At 39.5% G+C, this 25,635-nt stretch overlaps 1 protein-coding gene across 4 annotated transcripts in view; it reads right to left on the bottom strand.

The window, feature by feature from the left end:
• cpne3 (copine III) overlaps positions 1 to 24,938 on the bottom strand; it is a 42,085-nt gene extending 17,147 nt beyond the window's left edge. For 2 of the 4 annotated variants that reach the window (XM_088643328.1, XM_088643325.1), the window contains exons 1-7: positions 24,791 to 24,938; positions 13,673 to 13,811; positions 13,011 to 13,190; positions 12,228 to 12,302; positions 11,383 to 11,454; positions 8,506 to 8,586; positions 7,527 to 7,616 (exon numbers count right to left, since the gene is read on the bottom strand). In XM_088643328.1, coding sequence (XP_088499454.1) covers positions 7,527 to 7,616; positions 8,506 to 8,586; positions 11,383 to 11,454; positions 12,228 to 12,302; positions 13,011 to 13,190; positions 13,673 to 13,804 — 630 coding nt within the window. In that variant the 5' untranslated portion in view covers positions 13,805 to 13,811; positions 24,791 to 24,938. Of the gene's footprint in view, positions 1 to 7,526; positions 7,617 to 8,505; positions 8,587 to 11,382; positions 11,455 to 12,227; positions 12,303 to 13,010; positions 13,191 to 13,672; positions 13,812 to 14,555; positions 14,704 to 24,790 lie in introns of all 4 variants that reach the window. The other 2 variants (XM_088643326.1, XM_088643327.1) reach the window with 2 other exon arrangements.
• Positions 24,939 to 25,635: the final 697 nt, after the last annotated feature.

The raw sequence follows: 25,635 nt of genomic DNA, 5'->3' as shown, positions 1-25,635 counted from the left end.
TTCACAATGTACTTTATACACAAAGCAAATCCCCCCCCCCCCTTCTCTCTCAAGTCAATTCAAGCTGCTTTATTAGCATGACAGATGGGTACAATCAGTGTTGGGTATTTACTTTGCTTTGAGATGCCACTTTTAAAGGTGATATATAAAATCAAGGCTTTAACTTGCTTTAACTCCGCAAGTCTGAGTTCTTGTGTCTGTCCTATCCGAACCCGAAAGTATTACAATATGTATCTTTATAGCAGGTGGTGTACAGCTTTTTAGTATAGATTACACTTTTCTAAAATGTATTTAAAAAATAAAAACGATTACAATCTAATCTTTCCACGTTTGATCCCAAAATAAATCTAAACGGGGAGAAAGCTATGCTGAAAGTTTATTAAGATACTTAGAAAACAAAGATATCAATTCATGTTGCATTTGTCTAATTGTGAATCAAAAAACACATATATTTAAACCCGCATTTGCGATTTAAATCAAAACGTTATTTAAATCAATATAAATGTTTATATTGTAACGCCTAGGTGACTATTCATTGTTATTAAAATGACTTAAATTCGATCATGTTGTGATATTTAGAAATATAAATTTGTTTGGTGCGAGTGAGGTTTTATTTAATCTCTGACTCAGTGATGGCCTGGCATGGTGAGGTGCGCTGGCAGCTATGTGGTGTTACGCAGTGGTGGCCTGACACGGTGAGGTGCCCTGGCAGCTGTATGATGCAGTGGTGGCCTGGCACGGTGAGGTGCGCTTGCAGCTATGTGACGCAGTGGTGGCCTGGCACGGTGAGGTGCGCTGGCAGCTGTGTGATGCAGTGGTGGTCGGGTATGTAGAGGTGCACTGGCAGCTGTGTGTTGTGACGCAGTGGTGGCCTGGCACGGTGAGGTGCGCTGGCAGCTGTGTGATGCAGTGGTGGCCTGGCACGGTGAGGTGCCCTGACAGCTGTGTGGTGTGGCGCAGTTGTGGCCTGGCACGGTGAGGTGCGCTGGCAGGTGGGTGATGCAGTGGTGGCCTGGCACCGTGAGGTGCGCTGGCAGCTGTGTGGTGTGACGCAGTGGTGGCCTGACACGGTGAGGTGCCCTGGCAGCTGTATGATGCAGTGGTGGCCTGGCACGGTGAGGTGCGCTTGCAGCTATGTGACGCAGTGGTGGCCTGGCACGGTGAGGTACGCTGGCAGCTGTGTGATGCAGTGGTGGTCGGGTATGTAGAGGTGCACTGGCAGCTGTGTGTTGTGACGCAGTGGTGGCCTGGCACGGTGAGGTGCGCTGGCATATAATGAATATATTCATGTGCATCCAACACACAGTTCAACGCTAGCAACTACACAAAATCTAAAATATGAGCTCTACTTGCCACTTACAATACCAACAGTACCAGCTAACTTTAGTAGTGACATTTTCATGGATCTTTTTAACAATAAAATTTACAACATCAGACTTCAGACACAATTAAACAGGCCTCAAAAAAGTCTGGTACAAACATTTTCAGCATGGTGAAACATGGTGAACATTTCCACCACTGCGTCACACCACACAGCTGCCAGCGCACCTCACCGTGCCAGGCCACCACTGCATCACCCAGCTGCCAGCGCACCTCACCGTGCCAGGCCACCACTGCATCACACAGCTGCCAGCGCACCTCACCGTGCCAGGCCACCACAGCATCACACCACACAGCTGCCAGTGCACCTCTACATACCCGACCACCACTGCATCACACAGCTGCCAGCGCACCTCACCGTGCCAGGCCACCACTGCATCACACAGATGCCAGCGCACCTCACTGTGCCATGCCACCAGCTGCGTCAAACCACACAGCTGCCAGCGCAACTCACCGTGCCCGGCCACCACTGCATCACACAGCTGCCAGCGCACCTCACCGTGCCAGGCCACCACAGCTTCACACCACACAGCTGCCAGCGCACCTCACCGTACCAGGCCACCACTGCGTCACACCACACAGCTGCCAGCGCACTTCACCGTGCCAGGCCACCACTGCGTCACACCACACAGCTGTCAGCGCACCTCACCGTGCCAGGCCACCACTGCATCACACAGCTGCCAGCGCACCTCACTGTGCCAGGCCACCACTGCGTCACACAGCTGCCAGCGCACCTCACCGTGCCAGGCCACCACTGCATCACACAGCTGCCAGCGCACCTCACCGTGCCAGGCCACCACTGCATCACACAGCTGCCAGCGCACCTCACCGTGCCAGGCCACCACTGCATCACACAGATGCCAGCGCACCTCACCGTGCCATGCCACCAGCTGCGTCAAACCACACAGCTGCCAGCGCAACTCACCGTGCCCGGCCACCACTGCATCACACAGCTGCCAGCGCACCTCACCGTGCCAGGCCACCACAGCTTCACACCACACAGCTGCCAGCGCACCTCACCGTACCAGGCCACCACTGCGTCACACCACACAGCTGCCAGCGCACTTCACCGTGCCAGGCCACCACTGCGTCACACCACACAGCTGTCAGCGCACCTCACCGTGCCAGGCCACCACTGCATCACACAGCTGCCAGCGCACCTCACCGTGCCAGGCCACCACTGCGTCACACAGCTGCCAGCGCACCTCACCGTGCCAGGCCACCACTGCGTCACACAGCTGCCAGCGCACCTCACCGTGCCAGGCCACCACTGCATCATACAGCTGCCAGGGCACCTCACCGTGTCAGGCCACCACTGTGTCACACATATTTCAGCGCCATATATTTCATGGATATTATGGAATATAATGGATGGATATCTTAGTTATCATTCTAGTTCACAGGTTTGCATGCATAATTTAATTTTGAAAGCCACTGAGACATCAGGTACTACTGTTGTATTTATGAAAAAGAAACAAAACAAAAAACATACTAACAACTGTGCCATCCTACTCCTTAGTTAATACATTTTATTATTCATAAACAGTTAACATTGTTAGCAAAATATTTTGAATTATATTTAACCCTATTTTTTCTTTAGTTTTGTATTTAACTTATTATATGATAGTCAGACTTAATGTATATTTGAACAATGAAAATATATTTTTACAAGATTTTACATTAAGCACTTAAAATTAATATGGTTAATAATAGTAAACTGTAACATGCTGTAACAAGATCGGTTAAACTGCGAAGAAAATGCTTTCAGAGAAAATGTTTCAGGTGTGAAGAACATAGATCTTCAATGCAATTTCAACCAAACCTGTTCCCACACACCCTGCCCCCACTACCATTAGAATATACACAAACATTTTAGCGTTTCATTCTGAGCAGAAGACCCTCACACCTGAAGAGTGCTGGCTGTCACGAATTAAACCGGTTTTACAGGTTTCAATCACAGACCATGTGACATGGGAGTCAGGAAATTAACACACAGCGCCACCGGATTTGATAACGCTATAAAAACGCTATAAAATAATGTGACTTGGCACAGAACAAGTTTACAGCACAGTACAAAAATAAATGCTGACCATGACTTTAGAAGCATAAATTGCCTTACACTCAATTTAAACACAAGCTGTCTTTAGCCCTCTAAGCTGGTTCATACAGAAATGTAGAGATCCAGGCTCAGAACACACAGCTTCATTAGCAAATACATATGCAGGACAACTAGAGAAGACGTTTTACAGAGGATGGATTTTTAGAAACATCCCATCAGTGACATCACTGAAGTCAATTCCTAGGTACTGTAACTGTCGTGTGGATAGTTTCACAAGAATCAGACAAAGGTTTAAGCATCGCTTGTTCTAGATAAAACTGCAAAAAAAAAAACAACAACCAATAATGTACTTCTTTGCGGCTCTGTTTGCCCAAATCATATATTCACAACGTGAAATCTAGAAAATAATATTACGTAACCAAAATCCGCAATATGGAAACAGAACCTGTGTAATTGTTGATAGATGATGTACTCGTAACATTTTTTCAAGACGAACTACAACATTTAAAAAATGACTTGTATGTACTTGATATCTCTAATCAATCCACGGGTCCCAGCACAAAACGAAACTAAAACGCATACCGTTTCGCGCTTCTTTTTAGTTGCTCAAAAGTAATTTGACCGTATGAAATGCATAATATAAACCTAGAAACATATACGTGAGCAGTACTTAAGCACTGTAGTATCGGTGTTAAGACATACCTCTCAAATACTGTAAATCAAGTTAAAAATATCTCAAGACCGATTCTGGTCATAATGAAACCATGTTTCGTGTATGTTTTCTTTTTCATCTTGAAATAACTCATTTCTAAATACCTTTTTCACTGTTAACATCTTGCAGCAACTCTGCAACAAAATATACACTCTGACAGTTCATCCTGCTACCAACATTAAATAACACAAATCTTAAGATTTCTATATTTATGTCTTTATTTAGTGGTTTCATTAGTGACAAAGGCTAAACTTTCTTGGAAAAAACTGACTTGCTTTAACAAAATATGTTTACAAATCCTTTCACCTGGCATTTTCGTAGTTAGAAATTATGGAACGCTCTGTTAAAAGCAAGGGAGTTTTTATGTCCGTTGCAGTTCTTTTGCAACATGAATATAATTATATCGTTATTAATTTCTTGAGATACGCGATTCCATATTATATTCCCTTTTAATCAAATTCTAAAAGTATGCTTGTTGACTCCGGTATCACGTTAGTTAAAGACTTCGAAGCTTACAATGTTTAGGGAGAAATGGAATACTGGTGTGTATTTTTTTCTTTAAAGTACCGAGACCAGCCATATACTGTATGTTTATGTTCCAAAATTAATATCGTTTATAGCCTTCACACGCGTTACAGTATGCTCCTATTTTTTTATGCTCAGCTACTAAGATTTCCCTTCAGTGGTAAAATTAGATATGAATATTCAATACTTAAACGGGCACAGTTAAGACATTAAATATACATATACATACTGTATACAGTACAGTTTGCATACGGTAATATGTTTATGTTACGCGATTAAAAAATAAATAAATAAAAATGAAAAGTCCAGCACCAGCTGGATTCGAACACACAACCTGCCAGTTGGTAGTCACGCACCTAGACCAGTAGGCTACAAGACAGCTCGTATGAACAGGCAGGCGAAACAGCCCTACACAGCCCTGTCGCAGTACACGGATATAATCATACCGTTATTAAATTCTTTAGATACGCAATTCCATATTATATTCCCTTTTAATCAAATTCTAAAAGTATGCTTGTTGACTCCGGTATCACGTTAGTTAAAGACTTCGAAGCTTACAATGTTTAGGGAGAAATGGAATACCGGTGTGTATTTTTCCAAGTATACAGCTTGTCCAAAGTCATCCATTATTAATACTATTAGTAATATCTGCAGTAAAGGCTTTGATGCATAAATATTTCTGATAAAGGTAGGTTGTGTACTTTTGTCCAACTGAGCAATCTTGCTTTCATAAAATATACCAACATTTTAATGACTGATGATTAACATGCTGTAATACACAGTTCAAAATTAAAGGCTCAAATGCTGTAAATGAGAGGTTAAGCTCCCCCTGGCGGTTTTACAAGGCGACGCTGGATAGTTTCCGGCAGAGCGTCAAATGATACGTGACACCACGTGATACCGCATGACACCGCGACACGCCCACCGGGGTATGCCGCGAAATACCTCACCCATTTTGAATGGCTGCATCTGTATGTGTGCTCTTCTATTAAAAATCTGTGTCCACCAACACTTGCTGGAGGGAACACTACCAATTCTGAACAACACAACCTAAGAGAAAAGGTTTGATTCTGAAGCTATTGCTACCAAGTGGAATTAATTAAAAGATCAGCCACTTATTTAATGCTGGTTTTCACTTTTCACTGACATATAACGGCAATTCTACCATCACACAAATGACATTAAAAAACAACAAAAAGAGTTTTGCCTAACGTACAGATGCCCTTAACTTGATCCAGTTACTGACCATTAAAGGTGGAATTATGGTTGTTCAGCACCCTGACCAGTCCAACAACAACACACGGCTTTGTGCTCAGTACATGCTGCAATTCCACATCACCCTTCTTCAAGACACTCCACAGCACGGTGAGCCGCAATTGGTAACTCACTCAGCCTTCCCTATAGTTTCCATCCTCTCATCCTCCTAGAATCAGAATGTCATTTCAGCTGAAAATGACCATTTGTTAAAATCGCTAGCTATTTTCTCACATCCATAATCTAATTCCCTGATCAATGGAACGGTTAATACACTGCACAAAACAGTCCAAATATCTAGCCATATCACTTTCATGACTGCCATGTCATATATGTACATGACTGCCAAGGTAAATTATAAGTCTTGTATATTGACAAGTAAGGTTATACATATAAATGCAGCTCATTATTGGTTCCAGAACTCATATGTTGCATTTTTAACACCCATCACTATATATACAGTATATTTCACTTTGCAATGAATAAGGCCTTTGCTAAAGGAATAATAATAAGTAGTAGTAGTTCAGGTAGGTAGCTGTGTCAGCATGCATAGGCTGCAAAGGAACAAGTAATGGGTGTATTCCATGCTGAAAAGAGAAGAAAGAAAACACAACATTTGGCTGTGGAGCCTTCTTCGGCTTCTTCTTCCACCCGAAGAAGGCTCCGCAGCTGAAACGTTGTTTTCTTCCTTCTCTTTTTAGCATGGAATATACCTATTACTTGTTCCATAATAATAATAATAATAATAATAATAATAATAATAATAATAATAATACATTCCTTACACTTATATAGTGTAGATTTATAATGTATGTGTGTATTCTGGACACAGAGCGATGAAGCCAATTCAAGTGCTTTGAGAAGCCACCTTTAAAGGCGCTATATAAAATAATGTTTATTATTATTATTATTATTATTATTGTTATTATTATTATTATATATGGGGAGTTTTAGGACTATTGAGGCAACCTCCAAATTCAGCAGAGAATTATACATATAAATGCAGAATTTGTATAATTCTGAGAAATCCTTTTATGTGAGAAATCCTTTCAGATGTGCACGAGTACTGTTAGTAACACTACTTAGTAAACAGCTAAACCAATAAAAAGTCACAAACATAATACTATTGAAAGAGACTTACAGGTCGTTCACAATCTGTCTGAATATTTGACCAAAATTAAAAAAATACAAGTCCTAAAACATAAGCAATGATAGTACAAGATAACCTTTACCCTTTCTCTGGTTTTCTCAGTATTGTAAAGTGTGATTATATTTCATGTCCCGAAGTAGATCCTGGTGGAACATTTACTATAATTGCACCATGTGGCTAATTAAATATCAATGGAAGTTCTGTGAAAGGAAAACTCCAGAGAGAGATAAATTCATGCCAATCAAAAAATTGTATTGTAGTAAAGATTAAAAGATTTTCAAACAGAATTCAAATCATTTAATCCTAAAAATCTTTGATTGAGCCTCACTAATACATGGTCTGTATTGAAGGGTAAACTTCTAAATCAAATCACAACTGTGCAGCAAAGTAAAAATGTAACCACACTCCCTGGATCTATATTGCAGCATATAAACCTCTTGTTCTACCTTAATGGGCTTCTCCATGTCACTGTTGCAGAGGGACTGTAGGGGGATTTTAAATGGCTTCCACGCAGGGTTCAGGTTGTTCTTGACCACCTTGAGGGTAACAGACAGAACAATAAATCCACAAATAAATGTAACAGAGTTATATAAAATTATTAATTTTATATAATAATTTAATTAAGAAGTGTAGTTACATACAGGCAGCATTATAAACTAAAGAAGACACAGCTGTACAGGCTTCACTGAGGGTTTGCCCAGGTGTTTCTATGTATGCAGTTTCTCTACCACTACTAATAATATTTCTTGCATTTGGGGAAAACTAAGGGCAAGATGTAGTTTGAACAGATTAAGCAAACCTCAACTGGAATTTAGTAAGGACACCAGGGTTATCACGAGCAATGGGATCTTTAATGACCAAGAAGACAGGACCTCAGTTCGACATCTAATCTGAAGAAACTTAATTCCTACGCAGTGTCCCAGGTCACCATACTGGTCCTCCTGTACCAATGTGATTTTCTTAATACTATAATCCCTTCTGCCTTGTGCTAGGTTACATTTAAAATGCTGCTATTCATGGAATGTGCATTGAGAAAATTTGCCAATATCCTTAAAGTATATACAATATTTATATTTTGTTAAAAGTGTTTGTCAAGAGTGTAAACTTTTTCTAAGCCTTTAAAGCTTATTTCTAGCCAAACAGCTTCCCGTATGATTCTGTTTTTTGTATTTAATTGATATTGTGATATTGGAAAATTAATTACTGTGTGATTTCTAAACTTGTGCATATACTGTATATCTCAAAATGGGTTTTGCACTCACCATGAAAAACACCAATCAAAGCTCTATAGATGACTATGCAAGTTTGATTTTTGATGGGCCTTCTCATTACAAATCATATTCTATCCAGGCTTATCCTCTTCAGCATGTCCTCCAGTGAGCCACACCAATAGTTTATTCTCATTAGAAACAAACAGAAACAAACCTCTGTTCTGTGTGCCAGCTGCCATCCTGTCTCAGTTTGTCTGTAGAACTCCAAATAAGGATCTGACTTCCCAAAGAAATCCTAAAGGGGTTAAAGCAAATAAGGATCTCAGTGCAAAGATAAAGTCTCTTTGAAGTTTTACTTACATAATACACATACGGTTTGCTATATATAGTATGAAGTACAATTTAGTGATCAAGCATGAATTACAGAAGAACAAGAAGAGGTTAATTGCATGCCAAATTCTAAAGTAGAAAAAAACATTGTCTTTTTCTTCAGGAAGGGTTCACACATCCTTCAAGTTTGTGGAGGCTGCACAACCTAAACATTGTATTTCTTCTTCTTTCTTTCTACTTTCCTACTTTTTACTTTAAGGAATTAACCTTAACTTGTGCTTTTGCAGGCAATGCACACTGACATGGCACCCCATTCAATGCAAACGTGATTAAAATGAGGGCTTATTTTTTTCAAATACATTTTCTTAAAATAAGTAATTGCCTCCTTTCAGATTTTGTGAATTTTAGCATATTTTTAACGCTGAATGTTGACAGAGCTTTGAATGGGACCCTGTGATTTTTAAAGGAAGTCTGAGCAAACTGATGAAACCAAAGTTTGGCGATTGTTTCATTTAGTTCATAAACAAAGTCATCCAACACCCAATGTTCTTTGTGTGAAAAATTTAACACCCTCTCCAAGTTGAAATCAATTCAATTTAAGAGATGACTAGGGCCAGATGTGTAATAACTTTATGAACCAATGAGGTCTGATTTGGCCAGCTTTGTTCTATATAAAACTCAAGACATCTGCTCTCATCATTGCAGCGAAGTTCTCACCACACAGTATCTAGATACACATCATGCCTCTTAAAAACAGATATTGTTGAAGACCTCCAAAAAATTAATTGATGCCTATCAGTCTCGGAAAGGTTACAAACCATTTCTAAAGCTCTGAGGTTTCACCAATCCACAGTCAGAGACATTCTTAAAATGAAGAAGATTCTGGACAAGCAAGAGTGAATGTTCCCAAGTGTGGCCATCCTACCAAAATCACTCCAAGAGAGCAGCATAAAACCAAACAAGAAGTCACAAAGAACCCCAAAACATTCAGACATATGTAGGCCTGCCTTTCCTGCTGTGGCTAAAGTCAGTGTTCAGGGTTCCACCATCAGAAAAGCCCTAGGTAATAATGGGAAAGCATTGCTCACTATGAACATTGATGCTTTCCTCAAGTTCGACTTCCAGAGGAATTTTCTACGGACAGATAAGTCAAAAGTAGCACTTTTTTGGGGAATATGGGTGCCATTATGTTTGGTGAAAACCGAACACCGCATTCCACAATAAGAACCTCATACCAACTGTCAAGCAGGTGGTAGTTTTCATGGTTTGGGGATGCTTTGCTGCCTTAGGACCTGGACATCTTGCCATCACTGAAGCAGCTCGAAATCTGCTTTGTATCATGTATCAGAGAATTCTACAAGAGAATATCAGGCCACCTGTCCAGTAGCTGGATTGGAAGTGCAATTGCATCTTCAAGCAAGAAAACAATTATCCCAAACATACAAGTAAGTCTTTAAGAGAATGGATGAAAAAGAAGACAGTGATTTGGAATGGCCAAGTCCAAACCTAAAATCCCACAGAAAAGTTGTGGAAGGACTTAAAATGAGCAGTTCATGCTAGAAAACACTCAAATGATACTAAATTGAAGCAGTTCATCATGGAAGAATGGGCTACAATTTCTACACAGAAATGTGAGAGACTGGACAACAATTACAGGAAGTGTTTGATTGCAGTTATTGCAGCTAAAGGTGGTGTAACCAGTTACTGAATTTAAGGGCACATTAACTTTTCACACAGGGACACTGGATGGTGGTTGACTTTGTTTATAAAATAAATGAAACAAGCACCAAACTTTGATGTTATCTGTTCATTCAGACAATGGGAAACATTTGAAGCTCTGATAACATTTCTCTGGTGAAAATATGTAAACATTCTGAAAATCTGAAACAGGGCAAACATATTTTCATGAAACTGTATATGTTTTATATCGCTTTTAAACAAAATAATACAAAATAAACAGACTAAACCTGACTTAAACCAGTGGGTTCTAAATTTGATGCTGAAAATGATTAATGTTAATGTTGTGCAAAGAATTTTAACAGTAGGATGAAAAAACAGCATTAATATTATGCATTAAATAATTAGGACATAATTGGTACAAACAGATATCAAAGCACTGTCAAACATTGTGTGACAAATGCCAGACTGCAATAAGTTCTAATAGCACATCCCCCTTTTTGGTTGGCTGCTAGTATTTTGACACAAATTTAAATTCAAAAGCGAATTTTAATAATGCTTACATTTTCCCGGGATTATTCAATTTGAGCCCCCATGCCATTCTGGAAGCAGTGTAAAAAGAGAAACCTCTGAACCTGATGTTTAAATGTTTTGGGTTAAATGGTGGTCATCTCCTTGAATTAAGGTGAATAAATGTCATTCAAAAGTCAGAACACCAGTAAGAGGTCAAATATTTCAATAGCTGGTTCCATTCAAAACAGTAATTGCAAAATTAATATCACAATGGAAGTTGACAGAATGGGAATTATTTAAGCAATTCTGATGTGGCAAATGAGCTAAACATGTGTCTTAGCTAACAAAACTGAAATTAATAAGGGACTGTTACTCAACACTGTTCTTTCAAAAGCCAATTAAAATCTAATCTAAGCCAATCTAAGAGTACTGTATGTATGTATTATGGCTATTTAACACAACACAACACTATTCATTGCATCCTAAAATCTAGTAAAACATGGCCAATATATGTTTTCAAAAACAATGTCCCTTTTAAAACAGAACCTATACCCGGTGTTCCCTCACATACTTTGTTATCCAGTTTTCTTGCTTCCACCTCAAAATTCACCACCCTGTTGTCCTTGATTTCTTCTGCGTTAATCTATGTCAATAGAAAATGAAAAAAATGATTATCACTGCAAGAAAGCCTTTCATTTAACAGTGGTTTTAAAACCATTCCTCAGCTGTGAGGTTCTAAACTTGTCATCTCTTCTTAGAAACAACATAAACCCTGGCGGGCTACAGTTCAACATCCCAACATCAGGGCTTGCCCTGCTTCTGTAGATTACATGTTCACTCAGAAATCTTACACATTAACAGTTTCGCACAGCAGACATTTTGATTAATAAATACAGACCTAGAATCACCACTGAATATACAAACAACAATTAAGTGCTGACATGCATAAACTGTATTTGTGAAGTCAATCAGATATTTTTAAGTGCCTATGGAACCATATAAATATAACGGCATTGACCTAGGCCTCTCCGTTTTCATTTTGTGGCCTCTTCACTAGCTAATGAGACATTGAAATAATTCATTTCATATTTAGCATCAGACATTATCTAATCCCATCTGTCCGGCTGTGTATAATGTAACATGCATAGGGAAACAATCTATAAGACAACCAGGGAGAAGTGGGAAAGATAAAAAAATGGTAAGGTTGCAGGGAAATGGTGCTTTTCAAGACTCCTGCCAAAGCCAGCATCAGCAATCAAAGTTAAGATGAAATCTTAAAAGTCCTCTCTCAACCAGCCAGTCCTGAAATAGGCCATAAACCCTTATAAAACTTTAGATTGTTGTGCAGCAAATTCTTATTCTCTCTGTATAAAGAACTGATATGCAGGCACCCTGCACTTTTTAAATCAAACCCACTGTTATTGTTCCCTTTCCTGCTGGTCTCTGATTCTTTAAGACAAGTGGTCGAGTCAGTTTCTTGCTGGACACGATCTAAAAACAAACACAAAAGTCACATTTTAGCAAATGATCACTGTGAAAAATGCAGATTGTCATTCCAAACCACAACTGAAATCATGCCAGAATCTTCATAACCATCATTGAATATTTCTGTGAAAAAAGGCAATTTATGTTCATTTTAATACTTTGGGTGGTATTAGGTTCTTTATGTAGCAGAGACACTGAAGCTGCTGAGCTTTATATCCATATGTTCTGCTTGTGGGCTAATGGAACATTCAAAAGCTATCTAGAGACCTTATATTTTAATCTGGACCTCCTTGTAAATATTTTTTTTCTCTTACTGATACACTCTAGAATAGATTATTTAATTGTGGCAAAAATGCAAAACCCCCAAATTTGGCACTTGTGTCTGCATTCTTTGCAAGATGGGTGTGGGCCTTTTGGGAGAAACTATTTGAAGAAAAGCACCCAACATGTAAAACGTAGTGTAAGGAGCATGTAAGGTAGTGTAATCTTTATATCAATTTAATCAATTAACATTGTAATCAATGTTAATTTAAAGCTTATTTACATTCTGCAGAATGTGATATAGTTTCTGTCAGTTTTTATTAAAATTAAATAGGCAAAGGTAACCATAGTTTAGAGAGCTTTTCACAGGAGACGGTCAGTCTTTTGATGACTTACAATGAACTAGAGCAAATTAGACATTATTTCCCCACAAAAATCGAAAACGATGCTTACCTGACCCAAAGTGCATTCCAGCTCCCCCAAGAAGTCATCATCACTGAGGTCAATCGTCTTGTTGTCAATATCATATATTCCAAACTTCAGTTTTTGTACCACTTCAAAGTAATAATCAATAACAAACTTCTTGGCAAACTTTGGACTGAGGCAGTTTTTTACTCTTTCAGTGCGGTCCACCTGAAGAAACATTGTATTTTATTTATGGATGTAGGCCTCAGGACTTTATGCAAGGTCACTCAATCAACAAAATAAATATTAACACATCTTCACCCCTGGCTCCTATTAAACCAATCTACAATTGCTTTCAACAGAGACCAGGTGTAAAAACAACAGAAATGAGCCATCACAAATTTCTGCTGGTGGTACCATTGAAAATTTCAAAAGTAGATCACTATTCCCATTGCTGTACATAATAGAAGGAATATCCAGTAGGACAACAGACTAACTATACCAAACCACAGCAGCACTAAAGCTGGCACCTGATAATGCCAAGAGTACTTCAGTTCAGCTGGACAAAGTCACAAACCTGAAAGTCTGTCTTTCTGTACAGCAGTTGAATGTGAAAGCCTTCGTGTGCAAGAGAAAAATCTACAGTCACTGTCAAAAGCCAGAAGTGGCCCTTTTATCTAAGCAATAAAAAGGAAGGAAACATTGCTGACCTCAAACCACTGCGCTCCTGTGGTGTTCATGAGGAGCATGCAGAGGGGATCAGATTTGGAACCCACATCTTTATCTAGGAGATTCTCACAGGAGACTGTTAGTTCAACTTTCGTTACACATTGCGCTGCCATCTGGATCCTGCAAAACAAACAGCTCAGAAAAATGGCCACGAAAATTATGAACTTTTATTTTCATAACATTTTAGAAAGTATTACACCACCACCAACCACCACTAGCATCAGTGGTATCCCCCTCCAAGACCCCTAAAAAAGCGGTGATAGAATTCTGTTGAATCACCACAAGGCAACCACCATCAGAAGAAATATCCCCTACAGAACATTGTAGACACATAAAACAAAACCAAAAGCCTGTAAAATATGTACATTTAATCAGTACCAGAATAAATGCAAGGAGTTCAGGCCTCTTTGGACAATTATAAAAACACAGGAAAGTTTAAGTAAGGGAGATCTTAGTTCCCAGTGATACAGTAATTACAGCATTAAAAAACTGAGCTATCACCACTCTATGCAATTAAAAGTCACTAATAAGCTGAAGCAGTAAAAACAATACAAAAACCTCAATCTGATTTTAATAACTTGCATGACTATAACACAGGAATATGACACAGAGCACTTATAAAAAAATAAATTTATTCCCTCTAGTCCATAAAGTTGAGACCTTCAGAGTTAACACTCGGGTTTCCTCCAATGAAGTACACAAGCACTACTATGGTGGACTCTGAGCACAGCAGGGAACAACAGCCAGCCTCCCTCAGTGATTCCCTCACCACAGAAAAGGCACATTTCATTTTGGTAAACTTCTGGGCTATAACCCCAGTAAAACCTCTGCAGAGGTTTTAGAGAAAGTATGGTGGAAAATCACCTGTTGTTTTGCAGAAGTAGAAGTCAGTATATCAAAGACGTTTAAAAACACCCTGGGTTTCAGGTATAGCTGCTGCCATAGTACCGTGTGCTGCTGTCTCCACCTCCCTGTTCCACAGAAACATCTCGTTGAGCTCCCTCTGGAAGACCTATATAGATGTTGTTAAACTGGGTTTTCCCTTGCACCTCAATAACCTAGTCTTCCAAACATTTCAATGTCACTGCATTTGTTCTTCATACATTTTTCTGTTCCCTTTATTCGTCCAAAATCAAGTACACTTTCAAGATCAATTGTTGAATAGCTGACATCTGACACACCTATTGCTGTTGTTACAGCTATGCATTTGCAAAAAACAAGGCCTTTTTCAGGCAACAGGTATTGCTTGTGGTGTTTGCCTAGCTGCAGCTGGGCTGAAAGACAAGTAAACACAGATACATTGAAAATAGTATTCACACCCATGAACTCAATATTTGGTCGAATAACCATTGGCAATTACTGCCACGAGTCTTTTTTGATAAATTTCTACCAACTTCACACACAGGCTTGGTGCAATTTGTTCCCCATTTTTCATTGCAGATTTGCTCAAGCTCTCTCAGGTTTCTTGGGGATCACTTATGGACAGAAGTTCTCAGGTTTTTCCACTGAGTCTCAATAGGATTTAAGTCAGGACTTTAACTGGGCCAATAAAGGACATTCACTTTTTGTTCTTAAGCCACTCCATTGTAGCTTTGGCCTTGTGCGTTGGGTCATTCTTCTGCTGAGTAGCACATACAGATGCAGCCATTCAAAATGGGTGAGGTATTTCGCGGCATACCCCGGTGGGCGTGTCGCGATATCACGCAGTTCACGTGTGTCACGTGACTAACTATCCGGCGTCGCCTTGTAAAACCGCCAGGGGGAGCTTAACCTCTCATGTACAGCATTTGAGCCTTTAATTTTGAACTGTGTATTACAGCATGTTAATCATCAGTCATTAAAATGTTGGTATATTTTATGAAAGCAAGATTGCTCAGTTGGACAAAAGTACACAACCTACCTTTATCAGAAATATTTATGCATCAAAGCCTTTACTGCAGATATTACTAATAGTATTAATAATAGATGACTTTGGACAAGCTGTATACTCAAAGTATAATTTCTTTAGCACATTTGTACAAGCACTTGGAATCTGTCCAAGCCATACTTTGTCAGGCATTTTGTTTTACTTCAACGGGCATAAAAACTTCCTGCTTTTAACAGGGCGTTTCATAATTTCTAACTACGAAAATGATTTAAAATGCGACACCTATCATTCAACTAGAGCTTAAAATATCACAAGGATCCTCAAGAGCACAGCAAAGAGTGTATTAAAAGACACTTGTATTTATCAACGCTTTCTTTTCCGTATACCAGATTTTATGGAACCACTTCAGAGGGGTGTCAGCCTTTCAGATTCCAGGAATCGGCACTTTAAAGGAAAAATACACACTTCTCCCTTTTCCATTTCTCCCTAACGATTTTAAGCATCGAAGTATTTAACTAGCATGTGAAATAGCGTGTGAAAAAGTGGTAGTTTTAAGCTTTTCTGCTAATATAATATGGAATCGCGTATCTAAAGAATTTGTGTGCTGCGACAGGGCTGTGTAGGGCTGTTTCGCCTGCCTGTTCATACGAGCTGTCTTGTAGCCTACTGGTCTAGGTGCGTGACTACCAACTGGCAGGTTGTGTGTTCGAATCCAGCTGGTGCTGGACTTTTCATTTTTATTTATTTATTTTTTAATCGCGTAACATAAACATATTACCGTATGCAAACTGTACTGTATACAGTATGTATATGTTTATTTAATGTCTTAACTGTGCCCGTTTAAGTATTGAATATTCATATCTAATTTTACCACTGAAGGGAAATCTTAGTAGCTGAGCATAAAAAGAATAGGAGCATACTGCAACGCGTGTGAAGGCCATAAACGATATTAATTTTGGAACATAAACATACAGTATATGGCTGGTCTCGGTACTTTAAAGAAAACATACACACCAGTATTCCATTTCTCCCTAAACATTTTAAGCATCGAAGTCTTTAACTAACGCAATACCGGAGTCAACAAGCATACTTTTAGAATTTGATTAAAAGGGAATATAATATGGAATCGCGTATCTCAAGAAATTAATAACGATATAATTATATTCATGTTGCAAAAGAACTGCAAAGGACATAAAAACTCCCTTGCTTTTAACAGAGCGTTCCATAATTTCTAACTACGAAAATGCCAGGTGAAAGGATTTGTAAACATATTTTGTTAAAGCAAGTCAGTTTTTTCCGCAACACATAAAATACATTTTTCCAAGAAAGTTTAGCCTTTGTCACTAATGAAACCACTAAATAAAGACATAAATATAGAAATCTTAAGATTTGTTTTATTTAATGTTGGTAGCAGGATGAACTGTCAGAGTGTATATTTTGTCACAGAGTTGCTGCAAGATGTTAACAGTGAAAAAGGTATTTAGAAATGAGTTATTTCAAGATGAAAAAGAAAACATACACGAAACATGGTTTCATTATGACCAGAATCGGTCTTGAGATATTTTTAACTTGATTTACAGTATTTGAGAGGTATGTCTTAACACCGATACTACAGTGCTTAAGTACTGCTCACGTATATGTTTCTAGGTTTATATTATGCATTTCATACGGTCAAATTACTTTTGAGCAACTAATAAGAAGCGCGAAACGGTATGCGTTTTAGTTTCGTTTTGTGCTGGGACCCGTGGATTGATTAGAGATATCAAGTACATACAAGTCATTTTTTAAATGTTGTAGTTCGTCTTGAAAAAATGTTACGAGTACATCATCTATCAACAATTACACAGGTTCTGTTTCCATATTGCGGATTTTGGTTACGTAATATTATTTTCTAGATTTCACGTTGTGAATATATGATTTGGGCAAACAGAGCCGCAAAGAAGTACATTATTGGTTGTTGTTTTTTTTTTTGCAGTTTTATCTAGAACAAGCGATGCTTAAACCTTTGTCTGATTCTTGTGAAACTATCCACACGACAGTTACAGTACCTAGGAGTTGACTTCAGTGATGTCACTGATGGGATGTTTCTAAAAATCCATCCACTGTAAAACATCTTCTCTAGTTGTCCTGCATATGTATTCGCTAATGAAGCTGTGTGTTCTGAGCCTGGATCTCTACATTTCTGTATGAACCAGCTTAGAGGGCTAAAGACAGCTTGTGTTTAAATTGAGTGTAAGGCAATTTATGCTTCTAAAGTCATGGTCAGCATTTATTATTGTACTGTGCTGTAAACTTGTTCTGTGCCAAGTCACATTATTTTATAGCATTTTTATAGCGTTATCGAATCCGGTGGCGCTGTGTGTTAGTTTCCTGACTCCCATGTCACATGGTCTGTGATTGAAACCTGTAAAACCGGTTTAATTCGTCACAGCCAGCACTCCGGTTGTAAAGTAGAAGCAGGCGAGATTTCTAGCGAAAAACACCTCCCCCTTCTTCAGGTGTGAGGGTCTTCTGCTCAGAATGAAACGCTAAAATGTAATGTAGGAATTACATGAATTGAAGGAATGGGCAAACATAGCTGATGCGGATCCACAGAGCCAGCATATTAAGATGTTTATAATTAGAGGCAATTTGTTTAAATAACTAGGTATGGATACTGATGTGCAAGAGAGGTGGAAAGGCTGTTTCCTTAAGCCAGCACTATAAAATATTTTATTCTCAGTGAGATGCTGCCATTTCATAGTGGGTTTCTAACACTGTGTATAGTTCCATCCGCACAGTGCCTTTACTTCCATTTCTAATCTCTTTATCCAGTACAGAGGATTTGGAGCCTATCCCAGTAAGCAACGGACACAAGGCAGAATACACCCTGGACATAGCGCCAGTCCATCACAGGACAGACAGACACAAACACACACACACCAGGGCCAGTTTTCCCATAAACCAATTAACTTACCAGTATGTTTTGGAGTGCGAGAGGGAGTCATATCACACATATGGAGAAAAACCATGTAACCCAGAGAGAACATGTAAACCCCACACACACAGGATGGCAGGAATTGAACCTAGGACCCCAGTGCTGCAAGATAGCAATGCTAACCACTTTGCCACCATTATAAATGGATGGATAGCTTAGTTATCTTTCTAGTTCACAGGTTTGCATGCATAATTTAATTTTGAAAGCCACTGAGACATCAGGTACTACTGTTGTATTTATGAAAAAGAAACAAAACAGAAAACATACTAACAACTGTGCCATCCTACTCCTTAGTTAATACATTTTATTATTCATAAACAGTTAACATTGTTAGCAAAATATTTTGAATTATATTTAACCCTATTTTTTCTTTAGTTTTGTATTTAACTTATTATATGATAGTCAGACTTAATGTATATTTGAACAATGAAAATATATTTTTACAAGATTTTACATTAAGCACTTAAAATTAATATGGTTAATAATAGTAAACTGTAACATGCTGTAACAAGATCGGTTAAACTGCGAAGAAAATGCTTTCAGAGAAAATGTTTCAGGTGTGAAGAACATAGATCTCCAATGCAATTTCAACCAAACCTGTTCCCACACACCCTGCCCCCACTACCATTAGAATATACACAAAGCACTCAAATCTTTCGAGCTAATGATCAGGTGACCCGAGAGAGAGCGAGAGAAACACCAAGGGGTGCGGAACCAGGGAACTATTTACATGGAAAATGGGCGATCTCCCCAGACTGTCCGCCCGTTTCACTGTTACCTGGATACCTCTTTATTTAGAACTCACTAACACTGGTTTTTAGTTTAGAAGGATTCAAGTAGGGTTTTAGATGAAAGGCAGCGACCTTAATCAAGCCCAAATCATAATTGAACCCATTCAGAGCCTACATTACATTTTAGCGTTTCATTCTGAGCAGAAGACCCTCACACCTGAAGAGTGCTGGCTGTGCAATTTAAACACAAGCTGTCTTTAGCCCTCTAAGCTGGTTCATACAGAAATGTAGAGATCCAGGCTCAGAACACACAGCTTCATTAGCGAATACATATGCAGGACAACTAGAGAAGACGTTTTACAGAGGATGGATTTTTAGAAACATCCCATCAGTGACATCACTGAAGTCAACTCCTAGGTACTGTAACTGTCGTGTGGATAGTTTCACAAGAATCAGACAAAGGTTTAAGCATCGCTTGTTCTAGATAAAACTGCAAAAAAAAAAACAACAACCAATAATGTACTTCTTTGCGGCTCTGTTTGCCCAAATCATATATTCACAACGTGAAATCTAGAAAATAATATTACGTAACCAAAATCCGCAATATGGAAACAGAACCTGTGTAATTGTTGATAGATGATGTACTCGTAACATTTTTTCAAGATGAACTACAACATTTAAAAAATGACTTGTATGTACTTGATATCTCTAATCAATCCACGGGTCCCAGCACAAAACGAAACTAAAACGCATACCGTTTCGCGCTTCTTATTAGTTGCTCAAAAGTAATTTGACCGTATGAAATGCATAATATAAACCTAGAAACATATACGTGAGCAGTACTTAAGCACTGTAGTATCGGTGTTAAGACATACCTCTCAAATACTGTAAATCAAGTTAAAAATATCTCAAGACCGATTCTGGTCATAATGAAACCATGTTTCGTGTATGTTTTCTTTTTCATCTTGAAATAACTCATTTCTAAATACCTTTTTCACTGTTAACATCTTGCAGCAACTCTGCAACAAAATATACACTCTGACAGTTCATCCTGCTACCAACATTAAATAAAACAAATCTTAAGATTTCTATATTTATGTCTTTATTTAGTGGTTTCATTAGTGACAAAGGCTAAACTTTCTTGGAAAAATGTATTTTATGTGTTGCGGAAAAAACTGACTTGCTTTAACAAAATATGTTTACAAATCCTTTCACCTGGCATTTTCGTAGTTAGAAATTATGGAACGCTCTGTTAAAAGCAAGGGAGTTTTTATGTCGTTGCAGTTCTTTTGCAACATGAATATAATTATATCGTTATTAATTTCTTGAGATACGCGATTCCATATTATATTCCCTTTTAATCAAATTCTAAAAGTATGCTTGTTGACTCCGGTATTGCGTTAGTTAAAGACTTCGATGCTTAAAATGTTTAGGGAGAAATGGAATACTGGTGTGTATGTTTTCTATAAAGAACCGAGACCAGCCATATACTGTATGTTTATGTTCCAAAATTAATATCGTTTATGGCCTTCACACGCGTTACAGTATGCTCCTATTCTTTTTATGCTCAGCTACTAAGATTTCCCTTCAGTGGTAAAATTCAATATCTACAACGGGCACAGTAAAGACGTTTACAGTAAGTCTTTCTACGACAGACCAACGGACCACGAGTGCCCCTGTCGGTCAACCAATCACGCACCGCGGTATTTTGCGTCATCGCGCGTCACGATGCACGACGCCATAGCCAATTACCTCCGGTACGTGTCTGTACCGCGCACTTTGAATGGCTGCATCTGTACATGTCACGGACGTCCAAAGGGACTAACCGTGGAGAGCAGGAGAGCGGAAAAAGACCCATATGTGTAGCGGCGGAACGGGAAAAAGGCCCAGGCTCGTTAGTGCAAAGAGTTCAGGAATGCCGTATAGAAACCTATGCCCTCAGGTAGCAGACGTGGGGCGACCTGGTGCTAGGCGGGTCTCAGGACATCCGAACGTCAATGCTGAGCGAGGGCAGAGTGCAAGACCCGGAAATATATAGCCCAAGGGAAAGAGAGGGACCGGAAGGACAGCAGGCAGGAAACTAGGGACAGGACAGAGAAGGAGCGCCCTCTGGCTGCAGAGGGCGTGACAGTACCCCCCCCTTCATGGGCAGCTGCACAGCACTGGGGGGAGGAAAAACCTCATTTAACTGAAAGGAAACCTCTGGGAGTCCACGGCTGAGAGCTACCCCCCCCCTCCGGGGTAAAAAACCTTTATTGGATGGAGGAAGGGGAGGCCGAGTAGAGCTCCGGAGACTTAAAACAAAAAAGTACACAAGCACAAACACAACAGACAAAAACCTGGGAAAGACCAGGGAGACAAACCACAAAAAACAGATAGGAACCAAAGTTCAGAGACATATGGAGCAGGAGGGACCAAAAAGGAGGGGAAACCAGGAAGAAAAAATCAAAACAAAAGGCAAAAAAAAAGAAAAAACAACAAAAAACCCCGGGGAAAAATACCGCAGACTGGGCAATGGACACGTTCACATTCTAACGCTGATATTGGAGTGGACAACCTGAGGAAAGCCAGACTGTAGTCCGCTCACAGACACAGATGCCCGGAGTGATATCCAGCGAAAAGAATGGAGGAACGGCAGAACTCACCAAGCTGACACTGATATCGGAGTGGAAAACCCATGGAAAGCCAGACTGCAGTCCGCTCACAGACACGGATGTCCGGAGTGATATCCAGCAATCAGAATGGGAGAGCCAGCTCAACATTCAATCACTGATATCGGAGTGATCTACCCGAGGAAAGCCAGGTGCAGGACCCGCTCACAGGCACAGAAGATCGGAGTGATATCCAGAGATTAGAATAGAAGAACTGACTAGTAATAAAAAAAATAGCCCAGAGCAAGAGAAAAAAACCTGCGGCATGACAAAAAGTGCCGCTCGCGGGGTCAGTAAGTGGCTCAGCATTCTGTCACGGACGTCCAAAGGGACTAACCGTGGAGAGCAGGAGAGCGGAAAAAGACCCATATGCGTAGCAGCGGAATGGGAAAAAGGCCCGGGCTCGTTAGTGCAAAGAGTTCAGGATTGCCGTATAGAAACCTATGCCCTCAGGTAGCGGACGTGGGGCGACCTGGTGCTAGGCGGGTCTCAGGACATCCGAACGTCAATGCTAAGCGAGGGCAGAGTGCAAGACCCGGAAATATATAGCCCAAGGGAAAGAGAGGGACCGGAATTACAGCAGGCAGAAAACTAGGGACAGGACAGAGAAGGAGCGCCCTCTGGCTGCAGAGGGCGTGACATACATGTATTCATCCCAGTCTTAGATATTCAGCAGAATGAATAATATTCTGCAACATTATAGCAGGCTTTCCTCTAGGATATGCTTGTACAGTACTGTGTGTATTTTTACATCATTTCTATAACTGTGCCTTTCTACAACTTTATCCTCAGGTTTTTGTTAAAGTTGCTCTTCATGATTGAATTTCACTGACTGTGGATCCAATGTATTTATTCTGAAAAAGACCAGTCAAGTACTTGAGAGGCTCTTTAAGGTAATTTAGATTTGCCATAGCAAAGGATCTGAATACATATGCAATCATGATTTTTTCATTTTCCTTTCTTTATTATCTATTAAATAAATATGAATTACTACTTCAATGTTTTGACTGCAAGTTTTAAAGGAACAAAGTCTGAAAACTGTTCTGAATTCTTTAGCAAGGCAGGGAAGGAGTGGTCTGCCTCCCTCTTTCCTGTGTGCGGTCCCAGGGCTCGCAGTCGTGAGGCAAGGCATGGAAAACACACAAAAGACCACTGTGTTCAATTTAGAATTACCAGTATGTCTTCTACACTCACCCACAATTGACACCATCAAAGGTGGACACTTAACAAATACATGATAATTCTAAAATTCCCAAAAATAAAAGAATCTGTTTGAGCACTTGCTAGCCTAGGTCTGCAATGCTGTTAAACATTCATTTAATTTCTAGCTGCTTCATCTAATTCAGGGTCAGGGGGGAGCTGGAGCCTATCCCAGCAAGCAATGAAGAGAAGGCAGGGATGCTAGTCCATCGCAGGACACACAGACACACACTAAGGGCCAAATTTCCCAGAACCCAATTAATCTACAGTATGTCTTTGGATTGTAAGAAGAAACTCGAGCACCCTGAAGAAACCCATGTGAACTCGAGGAGAACATGGAAACTCCATGCAGACAGCACCACAAGTATCGAACCCAAGGCCCCAGCGCTGCAAGGCAGCAATGCTAACAAGTGTGCCATCATACCACTGTTGCTAAATATAAGAAACAACAAAAAATAGTGCTAATGTAGAGGAGTCTCAAGCCCTTAGCTATCTACAAACACATCTTATTGTGGCTGATGTAAGATCAGGACTTCTCTATATTGTATTATTTAAACAAATACCTCACACTCTTATGAAAACAGAGCATACTAGAGAATTAGATTGATATGACTGACATGCATCTGAAAACTAAACCTGAACATGTCTGTATGCCCTAATTAAAAAACACTACACCCTATATATGTCCAAATGGGCCACTGTCAAGATGACAAGGCGTGCCCTCTTGTCACAGGTCACATGTCAACCCCTGACAGATACCACTTAAAGGTGGGTATTCGAGAATAATAATGTACTATATAAGCAGAGCTGAAAATCAGAAAGAGTTTGATATCATTTTGCTTAATTCTAGGTCTACGTAGTGTTTTCAGTACTGTTCGGGTGCCTTCATCAGCGATGGATGCCGCACCTTTAACATTTAAGGCACTTCGGGAACCTCTTCAGAATTCCATTTATCAATCATTAAGTACACATATGCCCAAAAATGAAAACGGAGGACTTTGCGTTGACTTTTCAGATTTAGATTTATTTCCTAAATCATAAAATATACTAAAGACTGGGTAAGGTACTGACGTGCACAGCAGAAATATGCGCACAACAGGGACCTCTCAGACCTGCGCCAAACGTCTGCACTATTCAGCAGATCGTATTGCCACACAATTCTGAAAAGCTAACTCCACCCACATTGTGACAGACAAGCAAATAGAACAGTAGTGATTAAAAAAAAGTTTTCGTGGTTTCGTGTTTTTCATCTTACGATTTGTTATTACTTTTAAAATAAAAAGCTGTTGTATAATTCGTTATACCTCATCCTCAGCAGCATTGAAAAATAATCTTTCTTTTTTGCATGCTTTACTTTCTGTTTTCTTAGGCGTTGTGAAACGCCTATTTAGCTACTGTACCTCCTTTTGCGCACTTGACTAAAAACTGGATGTCAAATCAGCTCAGCTGTCAAATAGAAAAATATAACATTATGTGCCACGACGTTCGGTAATCGACGAACAAAACATAAAAATACATCATTCAAAAATTCTATAATCCATTTCCTTAACTGTTAGATATGTCTAGCAAGTCACAACAACTGTAATGAAAAGGATGAAAAATTAGATGCTGGGATTTTCAAAACTGACTATCCTTTAGAAATTATAAATAATTAACAAGACATTTCCACTTACCGATTTTAAAAGCCGAACGGATCAGGGGACTCAAAGTGCACACGCAAGACAAGCACTTCACTGCGCCTTAAACTCCTCTAAGCCCTACCAGCTCTCACGAGAAAACAGCTCCCAAGCCCAACCCCTTTCAAAGGGAAGAGAGCTCAGTATTTAACGTTTACTTGCCTGCTGTACTGACGGGATGTATTTACGCTTCTAGGAGAGCTAGCTGATTCCAGATTAAAAGCGCGGAACTAACACAGAAACAATCAAGAGCACCCAAACGACACAGCAATAACTCAGGCCTTTCAGTCCCCGTTACAGCAGCTGGACAAACTGTCCGTCTCACTCCCGTCTACACAAGTACCCACAGGCCTACTTTTCAATTAGTCATGTCTCCATTTTTGTCCATTTCAGAATAAACATGTATCATCAAGCTATTTTTATGTTTCAGTATTGTTTTCTTGTTTTTTTTTCTTACCCTAAATTAATTTATTCTGTATACCAGAGTTCTTATTCAAACCAATATGAGCATATTTCAAGTACAGTGAAGTGCTATCAGTAGTATATGACTCGAGTCGACTACAGCCTGCGTTTATTAGGATTATATGTCAAAAATTCAACTGCTTCACGTCGGCAAGAGCTGTCATTTTAATTTTTTTAGTCCCATGTACTATAATTAATAAATATGTACAATATGTCCAAAATTTGGTTATGGGCCCAATTGTTGTATTCTACCTTTCTGCAGCTCATAGCGATACACTGTTCCTTCATCGCTTATTTAAGCAATTCCTGAATATGCCCACCTTATGCTACAGCATTATTTGTCAATTGTACTTCTAGCAATTAAAATGGTAATATTAATA

This window comes from Lepisosteus platostomus, chromosome 8 (genome assembly GCF_059453375.1).
Source record: "Lepisosteus platostomus isolate fLepPlt1 chromosome 8, fLepPlt1.hap1, whole genome shotgun sequence".
NCBI classification, from domain to species: domain Eukaryota; kingdom Metazoa; phylum Chordata; class Actinopteri; order Semionotiformes; family Lepisosteidae; genus Lepisosteus; species Lepisosteus platostomus.
This window is presented reverse-complemented; position numbering and strand designations above follow the sequence as displayed.